The sequence below is a fragment of the Neofelis nebulosa genome, chromosome 3 (assembly GCF_028018385.1).
Source record: "Neofelis nebulosa isolate mNeoNeb1 chromosome 3, mNeoNeb1.pri, whole genome shotgun sequence".
NCBI lineage: Eukaryota > Metazoa > Chordata > Mammalia > Carnivora > Felidae > Neofelis > Neofelis nebulosa.
The window spans coordinates 128,143,550-128,155,733 of record NC_080784.1 but is presented as its reverse complement, the minus strand read 5'-3'; the positions used below and the strand labels follow the sequence as shown (position 1 = coordinate 128,155,733).

The 12,184-nt window shown below is 39.6% G+C and overlaps 1 protein-coding gene across 14 annotated transcripts in view; it reads left to right on the top strand.

The window, feature by feature from the left end:
• PDLIM5 (PDZ and LIM domain 5) overlaps positions 1-12,184 on the top strand; it is a 221,993-nt gene that overhangs the window by 146,875 nt on the left and 62,934 nt on the right. For 10 of the 14 annotated variants that reach the window (XM_058721881.1, XM_058721879.1, XM_058721883.1 and 7 more), the window contains one exon: positions 11,733-11,849. The exons of the other annotated variants lie outside the window; for them this stretch is intronic. In XM_058721881.1, coding sequence (XP_058577864.1) covers positions 11,733-11,849 — 117 coding nt within the window. The remainder of the gene's footprint in view (positions 1-11,732; positions 11,850-12,184) is intronic. 14 annotated transcript variants of the gene reach the window in all.

The window sequence follows — 12,184 nt, the reverse complement described above, 5'->3', positions numbered from 1 at the left end:
TTTGTGTCTTCTTCAATTTCTTTCATAAGCTTTCTATAGTTTTCAGCGTTCAGATCTTTTACCTCTTTGGTTAGGTTTATTCCTAGGTATTTTATGGTTCTTGGTGCAATTGTAAATGGGATTGATTCCTTGATACCTCTTTCTGCTACTTCATTATTTGGTGTATAGAAATGCAACCAATTTCTGTGCATTGATTTTTTTATCCTGCGACTTTGCTAAATTCATGTATCCACTCGGGCAGTTTTTTGGTGGAGTCTTTCAGGTTTTCCATGTACAGTATCATGTCCTCTGTGAAGAGTGAAAGTTTGACTTCTTCTTTGCTAATTTGGATGCCTTTTATTTTGTTTTGTTGTCTAATTGCTGAGGCTAGGACTTCCAATACTATGTTAAACAGCAGTGGTGAGAGTGGAGATCCCTGTAGTGTTCCTGATCTGAGGGAGAAAGCTCTCAGTTTTTCCCCATTGAGGGTGATTATTAGTTGTGGTCTTTCATATATGGCTTTTATGACGTTAAGATATGTTCCTTCTATCCCAACTTTCTTTAGAGTTTTTATTAAGAAACGATGCTGTATTTTATCAAATGCTTTTTCTGCATCTATTGACAGGATCATATGGTTCTTATCCTTTCTTCTATTAGTGTGATGTATCACCTTGATTGATTTGCAAATAATGAGCCAGCCCTATAGCTCAGCAATGAATTCCACTTGATCATGGTGAATAATTCTTTTAATATACTGTTGAATTCAATTTGCTAGTATCTTCTTGAGAATTTTACATCCATGTTCACCAGGATTAATGGCCTGTAATTCTCCTTTTTAGTGGGGTCTTTGTCTGGTTTGGGAATCAAGGTAATGCTGGCTTTATAGAATGAGTCTGGAAGCTTTCCTTCTGTTTCTGTTTTTTGGAACAGGAGAAGAATAGGTATTAACTATTAAATGTCTGGTAGAATTCCCCTGGGAAGGCATCTGGCCCAGGACTCTCATTTGCTAGGAGATATTTGATAACCAATTCAATTTCTTCACTGGTTATATGTCTGTTCAAATTTTCTCTTTCTTCCTGTTAGAGTTTTGGTAGTGTGTCTAGGAATTTGTCCATTTCTTCCAGATTGTCCAGTTTGTTGACATATAATTTTTCATAGTATTCTCAAATAATTGTATTTCTGTAGTGTTTGTTGTGATCTCTCCTCTTTCATTCTTGATACCTATTTGGGTTCTCTCTCTTTTCTTTTTGAGCAGTCTGGCTAGGGGTTTATGAATATTGTTTATTCTTTAAAAAAACCAGCTCTTAGATTCATTAATGTGTTCTTTTTTTTTTTTTTTTTTGGATTCTATATTATTTATTTCTGCTCTAGTCTGTATTATTTCTCTTTTTCTGCTGGATTTGGGCTTTCTTTGCTGCTGCCTTTATAGCTCCGTTAGGTGCAAGATTAAGATGTGTATTTGGGACCTTTCTTGCTTCTTGAGATAGACCTGAATTGCAATGTGTTTTCCTCTTAGGACTTCCTTTGCTGCATCCCAAACGGTTTGGACTGTCGTGTATTCATTTTCATTTGCTTCTATATATTTTTTAATTTCTTCTTTAATTTTCTCGTTGACCCATTCATTCTTTAGTGGGATGTTCTTTTACCTCCCATGTATTTGGGAGCTTTCCAAATTTTTTCTTGTGGTTGATTTCAAGTTCCGTAGCATTGTGATCTGAAAATATGCATGGTCTGATCTCGATCTTTTGTACTTGTTGAAGGCTGATTTGTGACCCAGTATGTGATCTATTTTGGAGAATGTTCCATGTGTACTCGAGAAGAATGTGTATTCTGCTGCTTTTGGATGAAAAGTTCTGAATATATCTGTTAAGTCCATCTGGTCCAAGAGGTCTTTCAGAGCCATTGTTCCCTTACTGATTTTCTACCTAGAGGATCTGTCCATTGCTATAAGTAGAATATTAAAGTCCCCTACAATCATGGTACAATTATCTGTACATTTGTTTATGTTTGTTATTAATGATTTATATATTTGGGTGTTACATGTTGTGGGTGTAAACATTTACAATTGTTAGCTCTTCCTTTTTTTAAATGTTTTATTTATTTCTGAGAGCAAGAGCGACAGAGTATGAGTGGGGGAGTGGCAGAGAGAGGGAGACACAGAATCCAAAACAGGCTCCAGGCTCTGAGCTGTCAGTGCAGAGCCTGACATGGGACTCGAACTCACAGACTGTGGGATCATGACCTGAGCCGAAGTCAGATGCTTAACCAAATGAGCTAGCCAGGTGCCCCAATTGTTAGCTCTTCTTGATGCATAGATCTCTCAATCATGATATAATGCCTTTCTTCATCTTTTGTTACAGTCTTTGTTTTAAAATCTAATCTGTCTGATACAAGTATGGCTACTCTGGCTTTCTTTTGCCATCCAGTAGCATGATAGATGGTTCCCCATCCCCTCACTTTCAATCTGCAGGTGTCCTCAGGTATAAAATGAGTCTCTTGAGGCAGCATATAGATGGATCCTGTTTTTTTATCCATTCTGATACCCTATGTCTGTTGAGTGGAGCATTTAGTCCATTTACATTCAGAGTGATTATTCGAAGATACGGATTTAGTGTCATTGTGTTGTCTGTAGGTTTTGTTCTTGTGTTAGTCTCTGGTCCTTTGTAGTCTTTGCAGCATTCCACACACAGAGACCCCCTTAGGATATCTTGCAGGGCTGGTTTAGTGGTCATGAACTGTGTTAGTTTTTGTTGGCCTGAGAAAGTTTTTATCTCTCCTTATATTCTGAACGACAGCCTTGCTGCATATTTTTCCTGTTCAGCACAGTGAATATTTCCTGCCATTCCCTTCTGGCCTGCCAAGTTTCAGTGGAAGGGTCTGCTACTACCTTTATACGTCTACCCTTGCAGGTTAAGGGCTGTTTGTCCCAACTGCTTTCAGAATTCTCTATCTTTGTAGTGTGCCAGTTTCACTATGATATGTTGTGGTGTTGACCTGTTTTTGTTGATTTTGAAGGGAATTCTCTGTGCCTCTTGGACTTGGATACCTGGCTCCTTCCCCAGATTAGGGAAGTTCTCAGCTATAATTTTTTCAAATAAACCTTCTGCCCCTTTCTCTCTCTTCTTCTTCTAGAACTCCTGTGATACGGATATTGTTTTGTTTTATTGTATCACTTAGGTCTGTAATGCTCTCCTTGTGATCTAGTAATTTCCTTTCGCTCTTTTTTTCAGCTTCATCATTTCCCATAATCTTATCTTCTGTTTCACCTATTTCGCTTCTCTGGTTCTTTCATCCTTGCTGTCACTGCATCTAGTTTATTTTGCATCTCATTTATAGCATTTCTTAATTCGTTGTGACTATTTCTTAGGTCTTTGATCTCTGCAGCAACAGATCCTCTGTTGTCTTCTGTGCTTTTTTCAAGCCCAGCTATTAGTTTTATGACTATTATTCCAAAGTCTTGTTCAGATATATTGTTTGTGTCTCTTTTGAGCAATTCTCTGGCTGTCATTTTTTTCCTGGAATTTCTTTTGAGGAGAATCCTTCCATTTCATCATTTTGGCTGGGTTTCTGTCTTTTACATGTTTTAATAGCTTGTTATGTGTCCTGCACCTAAGAACACTATTAAAGAGGGCCTGGCACTTCAGGAAGCGTTTTTGGAGTGTGTTGTGTGCAGTCTGTTGTTGTGTATATGACTGCTCTGTCCCACTGGTCATTCTTGTACAGAGCTTCTCCTTACTCGTAGTGGTGGATTGTTTATGCCTTCCACACCAGGTGTGCTTTGATTTGTTTGTTGAAGTAACCCAGGAAAAAAGGAAAAGGCAGGGGACCTGATCCCATACAAAGAGAGAAATGAAAGGGACAAAAACAAAAACAAAAAGACGAAGCAGAGGATCAAAGGAACTATGTGTCTTAATCCAGAGAGAGAGAAAGGAAAATAAAGAAGAAAGAGATATAGAAAAGGTGTAAAAATAATAGAGTGAAAACACCTGATTAAACAAAGAAGCAAAGCAGAGATAGAAAGAACATAAATACGCACATATAATTAGAATTGACCAAAACTCAAATCAGAAACTATGAGCCTGATTCCAAAGGAAAAAATGAAGAGAGTAGAAAGAAAAAGAGGAGAAAAGAGAAGGAAAGAAAGGAAAACAAAAGAATAGCAGACTAACATACAAAAGTGCAGGACAGTTGTCTGTTGGTGCCTGGGACTGTGCTGGTCTGGAGGAGAGGCCTTTGGGTCACTCAGTGTCAATCCTGCTCCAGTAGATAAGCAGTTACCGGGCACGGAGGGGTGGGGTTTGGTGCAATCAGGTCCCGCCTACACTGGGGGCTGCTGTCCTGTTCCCTGAAGTGCCACCATGTTGGTGATGGGGGGAGAAATGGCAACACCCCCGTCTCTCCTCCCCAGACCAGGTGTCTCAAACCACACTCTTCCGGCAGCCCTCACAGAGCAGCACAGGCGGCTGGCTTGCCCTGCTTCACAGTCTCCCCCGCATCTTCTAGGCACTCGGCTGGGATTCAAACAACAATGTCTTAAAGAATCGCACACCACCGGGACCCAGTTCTGGAGTAGCACCATTCCACCCTGCTGATATCGCTGGTGCCTGCAGGGTCTTCTGCCCTTGGTGTGGGCAATAAACCCTCTTCCCACAGTACTTGAGGAAGGGGACTATTCTCTCCCAGTGCTCCCCTGAGATCACTACAGCACCCCAGGGGCTGGCTTCCAGGTGCTGGCTCCCCTCCCCCACAGGCACATGCACATGGCAGTCAGGCGCTTTTGAAAACTCCCCATCTTTGGCTCCTAAGGCTGTTTGCAAAGTAGAGACTGCAACTCTCTGTATTTCTCATTCCCCATTCCATGGTCTGGAGAAGTTCTTCCCTTGGCCTAACTCAATACCATGACCCACAGCTTCTCTTTCTCTCCCTTTTGTCTCTCCACAGAAGAGGATCCCTCCCCTCTGTGCCTGTGCCGTTTTATCTCCCCAATTCGCATACATGCACCTCTGGGCCACCAAGCCATCTCCCTCCACAGATAGATTTCCTGGGGTTCCAAGCTGACCTCAGTACAGCCAGGTTTGAGGGACTAGGGAAATCCCATTCCCCATACCTCTCCGCCATCTTAACTCCTCCTGTCCTAGGAGACATTTGTAAAGCCTTGCTAGTGAGCACTCAGTAAAGGACAGAATTGCCAAGACCCAGAATTAAGTCCTCAAGAAACAAATCACAGCCAACTTAACGCATTTTCAATAAATTGCGGGAAATGTTAATTTTAACAAGTCATGAAAGAAAGGCTTTTTAAGGTACCACTGAATTTAATGAGGTTAATGATTATCAAATTTTTAGATTCATAATAGTTGAAGGAATTGAATCAAAGGATATTGTTTTAAAGCACGAGGACTTCTACAGCTTGCTGCCTAAATTTGTGGGTATCATGAGGTCGAGAGGTATGGCTCACTTATACCTTAACCAGAAAATGGACCAAATGTAGTAGAAAAAAAGAACAAGAAACTTAATATGGTTATGTGCAGTTTAGACGAAATAATTTTGCTCTTCTGGGAGAGAATTTGTGATAGGGGATGGATAAGGTTAGCAAAAGCAAATATAAAAATATTAGGGATTTTAAAAGAAAATAAACCCTATAAAAGTTAGTCATGTCATATGGTTCCTAAAATTATAAAGCAAGCAGTAGTTTGATTCTACACTTGTAAAATCTCACCATCTCACCTGTCATATTTAATCCTTGGGATTAATGTCTGACAATTATGTAGGTAATCCCAAGAAAGTCAATTGAAAAATCCTGGGACAATTAAGCTGTGTGGGTCAGAGGCAGATATGAGTGATTGATTTCACCTGATAATATGGACTGTTTCCTTAACCTAAATCTACAGCTGTGTCTTCTTCTTTTCCAAACATTCTCACTTAGTCTCAGGCTTTAGTGATCCCAGCTAATGTTTATTACATACACATATAATAAATCCAGCAAGTGTTTGTGAAGTACTTATTGTGTGCTACTCCCTATTATAGATGCTTGGTTTATAACAGAGGCAAGGTTCTGTCATGGACTTACAGTCTAATGGAGCAGACATGCAAAAAAAAAGCAAATAAACAATAAAATTTTATGTTATGATGTTATTCTGTAAAGAAATAATATAGGACAATATGACAAGTATAATGAGGGAAAGAGAGGAGTGAAGTCATTAGACACTAGTTAGGGAAAAAGAAGGCGTTTGAGTTGAAACATGAATGACCTGAAGGCGTTAGCCATGCAAATATGGAGAAGATAGGCTCTGTAGGCAGAGGGAATAGCAAGTGCAAAGGCCCTGAGACAGGATTCAGCATGGTGTGTTTAAGGAACTGAAAGAGATCCACTGTGACTAGGGCATTTTGTTTGTTTTGTTTTGTTTTAATGTTTATTTTTGAGACACACACACACACACACACACACAGCACAAGTGGGGGAGGGACAGAGAGACACACAGAATCTGAAGCAGGCTCCAGTCTCTGAGTTGTCAGCACAGAGCCCAACATGGGGCTCGAACTCACAACCAGTGAGATCATGACCTGAGCCAAAGTCGGAAGCCCAACCAACTGAGCCACCCAGGCGCCCCGGGGCATTGTTAATAAAGGAGAGAGAGATGAGAGATTGAGTGAGGTAGTCAGAAACCAGATCATTTTTTGCCTTGTAAGTTGTGTTAAGGGATTTAGATTCTTATCCCAGTTAATCAGAAAGCCCAATATAGGATTTTAATCATAAAGAGATCACTCTGAATACTATGTAAAATTGATTGTGAGGGAGAAATAATGAACATAGCAGACTAGTTATGTGAATTCCCTTAGTTCAGGCAAGAGATGATAGGAGCTTAGGCCAAGGAGGTATTAATGGAGAGTGAGAGAGTTGGATGGGTGTATATTTTAGAGGAAGTGCTGACAAGAGTGTAGAAATACTGAGGGGCAGGGGTTGATGGATAGAGAAATGCTGCTAAGATTGTGTGAATTTGGTAAAGATTAATTTAGTTGGTAAGAGTCCGTGGTAAATGTCAGTTCAGTATAGTAAAGAAGCTAATAGACTCAAGATGTAGAGGAGTAAGTTACAAAACAAAGAGGTGCTTAAAATCCAGATTTTAGGTGTATTATTCTTTTTGATGAAAAATAGAGGCTATGAATTCTGGAGTGCATGGCTGAGATATTCCAGGCCTAAGATTTAGCCTTAGAAGAATTATCAATGAAGTGAAGAAGCCAAAGAATTTAGCCGTCAGGTTATTCAGTGATTCAACGTGACAGCACTAAAGTCAAGATTGTTGGGATGAGGTAAAGAGGAAGACAGTGAGTCAGGCTTCTAGGAATAGCCAGTAAAATAGTACTAAAGACAGGCAAGTGTGTACGATTGAGGTACAGAAGACAGGAGAAGAGAAGGAGTGCTCAGCTGGGTTTCATACCAAGACTAAGTAAAATGAGGAATGTACTCAAAAAGACAAAACTGTACAATTCTACCTATATGAGGTATTAAAGAAGATTCACAGAACAGAAAGTAGAGTGGTGGTCGTCAGGGGGTTGGGGGGGGGGAAGAGGAGTTGTTCAATGGCTATAGTTCAAGATTTGCAAGATAAAAATGTTCTAAAGGTCTATTTCACAATGAATATACTTATGACTAATGAACTGCATGTACACTTAAAAATGATTAAGGGGCGCCTGGGTGGCGCAGTCGGTTAAGCGTCCGACTTCAGCCAGGTCACGATCTCGCGGTCCGTGAGTTCGAGCCCCGCGTCAGGCTCTGGGCTGATGGCTCGGAGCCTGGAGCCTGTTTCCGATTCTGTGTCTCCCTCTCTCTCTGCCCCTCCCCCGTTCATGCTCTGTCTCTCTCTGTCCCAAAAATAAATAAAAAAAAAAAAAAAAAAAAAAAAAATGATTAAGAAGGTAGTTTTATGTTGTGTTTTTTACCACAATAAAAAGAAAACGAGGAACACAAACTGTCAATTTAGCCACAGAGAGATCATTAGTTACCTTGACAAAAATACGGTTTTATAAAGCTTGGAGGATGAGGCCCACTTGAGGTGGTTAAAGAGTGACAGGCAGGTGAGGAAATGGAGACAGAGTTGCTGGAGTGAAACTATCATTCAGCTTGACTTTTAATAAGAATAGGAAAATGGAAGGGAAAGGTAGTTTTGTTGTTCATGTGTTTTATTATTATTTTTTTACGAGAAATTATTCTATAATTGGGCTTTTGGTGTTTTGTTTCCTTTGCAAAAAGGCGATTTTATAGTGGTTTTGAATGGGGACTCAAAGCATGCAGTGGAGAGGGAGATGGAAAATGCAAAGGAAATATATCAATTGAAGCCCCTGAGAAAAAGGGAGGAGGTGGAATACACAGCATAAGGATCTTGCATTTGGGTAGTTGTCAGGACTGGGGCAGAGAAAGAGAGGTCCATTCCCTGGTCCTGCAGAATGGTAAATTAGTAGGATGAGCAGCCTCACACCTGGACAAATTGTTAGCATGGGTCCCCATTAGAAAGCATGGAAAGAGACAATGTCGAAACTATGCAAAGAAAGACACAATTGATGAGAAAGATAATGCGCAAATGGCTCTTTGTTCAGTTTTCCTAAGAAAAGCAGACTAAAAGGCTGCAAGCCCAACTCTTCAGACATACCTGGGAAGGATTTAAGTCTTCATACCTCTCTCTGGTAAGAAATGAAAACTCAAGTAACAGACAAAGCAGGAAGTTTGGCTGCTGCAGAGGTGACATGAATTAGAGCTTCCTCCCAATCCTAAAAGGGATAAATATTAGGGGATGGCAGAATTAGAGTAGATACTGATGTCTGTTCCATATTAAATGAGGTAGTTCAAGATTTTCTTAAGTCTAGTAGTTTTAGAGGTTGGCTAAGCAAAGAAATAGGTGTGCATAACTCATGGGAAACCTGCCAAGTGCATTTGTTTGGCAACTTGGAAATCTGGCTTTAGAAGATATTTCATGAATTATGTGAAGTTTATTCTCAATTGGCGCTCATTTTTCCGATCAGCACATTTCATGGAGGTATTGGAAGACTGAACTCCACCTTATCCCTTTTCTTTCCTGTCCTCATTAATATAGTCATATGTAGACATTGATAATTCTTTATGTTTTCTCTTTTTCTTCTAGACTACTGATAGTTCTTTATGTTGTAAAGGGCATTTTTAAAGATACTTTTAGAGGTCTAGTAATTTCTTAGATGATGTGACCCTTCTTGCTTAGGCAGTATTATAGTACCTGTTTAACCTGATTGCTGTATAGTCTTTTGAAGGTACAAGTATTTTCTAAGAAATATATGTATATTGTAAGTGACTTCTGTATTTGAAAACAGTAAGTTTCATTCATGCATTTATTCAACAAACATTTATTGTTTACATTGTGGTAAGCACTTCACTTATACCAGTAAACATAATTGGTCCCTAACCTCAGGAAGCTTCTAATTTAATGAGGGAATCCAGATTTAAACAAATAACCCCACAGACTATATGATTTCATTAGTAACAAGTTCTGTGAAGAAAAAATACAGGGTATTTTGAAAGCATAGGACCTGGGCAACCTAAGGTGATTTGGGGAATTATTGAGACCTCCCTGAGAAGGTGACATTTAAACTGAGGCCAGAAGCACGCTTAGGAATTAGCCCAGTGAAGGTATGGTAGAGAGGTAGGTATAGAAAGTGAGTGGTAGCAGACTGTGCAGAGGCCTAGAGGTGGGGAGAAACTTGGCCTTTCTCAGGAAGAGAGGAAAAAGCAGTTGGATTGGAGCAGGGCAGAAAGGAAGAGCTCTTACTGGAGAATAGGGAGCCCAAAACCACAGGTGTCTTTAGAGCAGAGCTGCTCAGCGACAGACAGGGTCAGATTTGTGTTGTTAAAAGTTTACTCTGGTAGCTGTGTAGAGATGTTATCTCTAGGATGGGGGTCAGCAAGCTGTTTTTGTAAAGATCCAGGTAGATAGTAAATATGTTAGGTTTTGTGAGCCACCTGGCCTGTCACAGCTGCTAACCTGTGTGTGTAGTGTAAAAGCAGCCCTAGACATAGGTAAATGAGAGAACCTGGCTGCTTTCCATAAAGCTTTATTTAAAGCTCATTAAAACTATCTGAGAGCTGAAGTTTGAATTTCATGTAATTTTCATGTATCATGGAATGTTATTATTCTTTTCAGTTTTTTGAAATGTTCTTAATGTTCATGATTTTGAGAGAGACAGAGTGCTAGTGGGGAGGGGCAGAGAGAGAGGGAGACACAGAATCTGAAGCAGGCTCCAGGCTCTGGGCTGTCAGCATAGAGACCCACGTGAGGCTCAAACATGTCAACTGTGAGATCATGCATGAGCTGAGCCGAAGTTGGATGCTTAACTGACTGAGCCACCCAGGCGCTCCTTCTTTTCTTTAAAATAAGAAAAACCATTTAGGGGCTCCTGGGTGGCTCAGGTAGTTGAGCATTTTGATTTTGGCTCAGGTCATGATCTCACAGTTCAGGAGTTTAGCCCCACATTGGTCTCTGTGCTGACAGTGCAGAGCCTGCTTGGGATTTTTTTCTCTCTGCCTCTCCCCGACTCGTGCACTCTCTTTCTCAAAATAATAAATTTTTAAAAAATTATAAAAAGCATTTTAAAATATGAAAACCACTCTTAATTTATTTGGTCCGATAGTCATGGTTTGCTGACCCCTGGTATAGGATTTACAGTTCTTATTTAACATTTCTACTCTGTCTCCTAAATGATGCTTAAATTCTACCATGACATTTTTCTTCAGTTGTCTACCTTGTTTTTCAACATTCTGGTAAAGGTATGACCAATGCTAAATAAAAAGTGGGAATATAACCTCTCTCCCTTTCTATTTCTGTCTTAGTGTTCCATTTTCTATTCTGAAAATCTATGTAACACGACTGACCTCTATTTTTTTTATTCACAGGCTCTTTTTTTTTTTTTTAAACAATGGGCAATTTTGTATTTCTCCTATTTATTTTTTCTTCCCAAAGTGTTACACATTGTGCTTTCTTCTTTCAAGCCTCACACTGAATTTTTCATTTTTTTTTTTTAACCTGGTGATAGTTCTTCTAAAATTCAGTTCTGGCATTCAGAAGAAAAAATGGTATGGACAGGAGAAAAACAAAGTAAAAAAATAAAGCAACACAATTACATGCAAGTATTTGTTGTGTGAATGGATAAAATACTTTGTTTCCATGGAGATAAACATCTGTGTAATTCCAGATCTGCAAACACAGCATTCTGACTTGATAGGATGTTTTCAGTTGCTTTCTTGCAGTGCCCTACTCAGACAGCCACCCCACAAGATGCTGGAAAGCATTATGTAGTGGAAATAGTACAGACAGACCTGGTTCAAATTCCACCTGACCCTTACTAGGTATATGATATTGGGCAACTGAATTAATTTTGTGGAGCCTAACTTCCCTGAAGCATGCAAAGTACATAGTCTTTTGTACTTTGTATTGGATACCTACATAGTACATAATACACAGTGTTGGGACTAGGTGTGTGGGAATTCCCATCTACCTTTCTCCCACACGGAGGTAGCCATGTTAAAAAAAATGGGGGATGGGGACAGTCTCTGTTTGGTGATGGTGAGGATGTTGGTTTTGGTTTTAACTTTTTGCAGATATGAAGTTAAAGAACAAAAGCTGGAGTTTTTCCCAAATGGAACCAGTGTACTTAAAAGGTGGATAGATGATTAAGTGTCTGTACTTTTCCTTAATATTTCCTTTGCCTTGCTTATTTTGCTTCTGAAAACTTAGGTTTGACAGTTCTTGGGAAGACCTACCTAGGAGTGGACCTCCCCCACCTGCAGCACCTCAGGTTTTACATATTGGTAGCCAAGTAGCCACACTCTCGAAAGTGACTACATATTCTAGGTAGAGTTTTTTTTTTTTCCTTTTTGGTATGTCTAAATTTTAATGCTGATGGTGCAATTAAATACTAAAATGGACTAAAAGGGAACAAGTGATCGTAGATTACAGAACTGACATCATTAATATATAGACTAGAAAGCTTGGCGCTCAGCTGTGGAACACCGCTTTACATTGATTTTATGTTTCTCTCTCTTTTCCTCTCTCTTGTTCAGATTCAAACATAAATATAGAGTTAGGGTCTATGCCTTCTATTTATTCGTTGTGATTTGGAAAGTCAGTTCCCTTGAGTTTGTTATAAGTCTGCTGAATTAGAGCATCACTTCTAAAATAGGAGAACT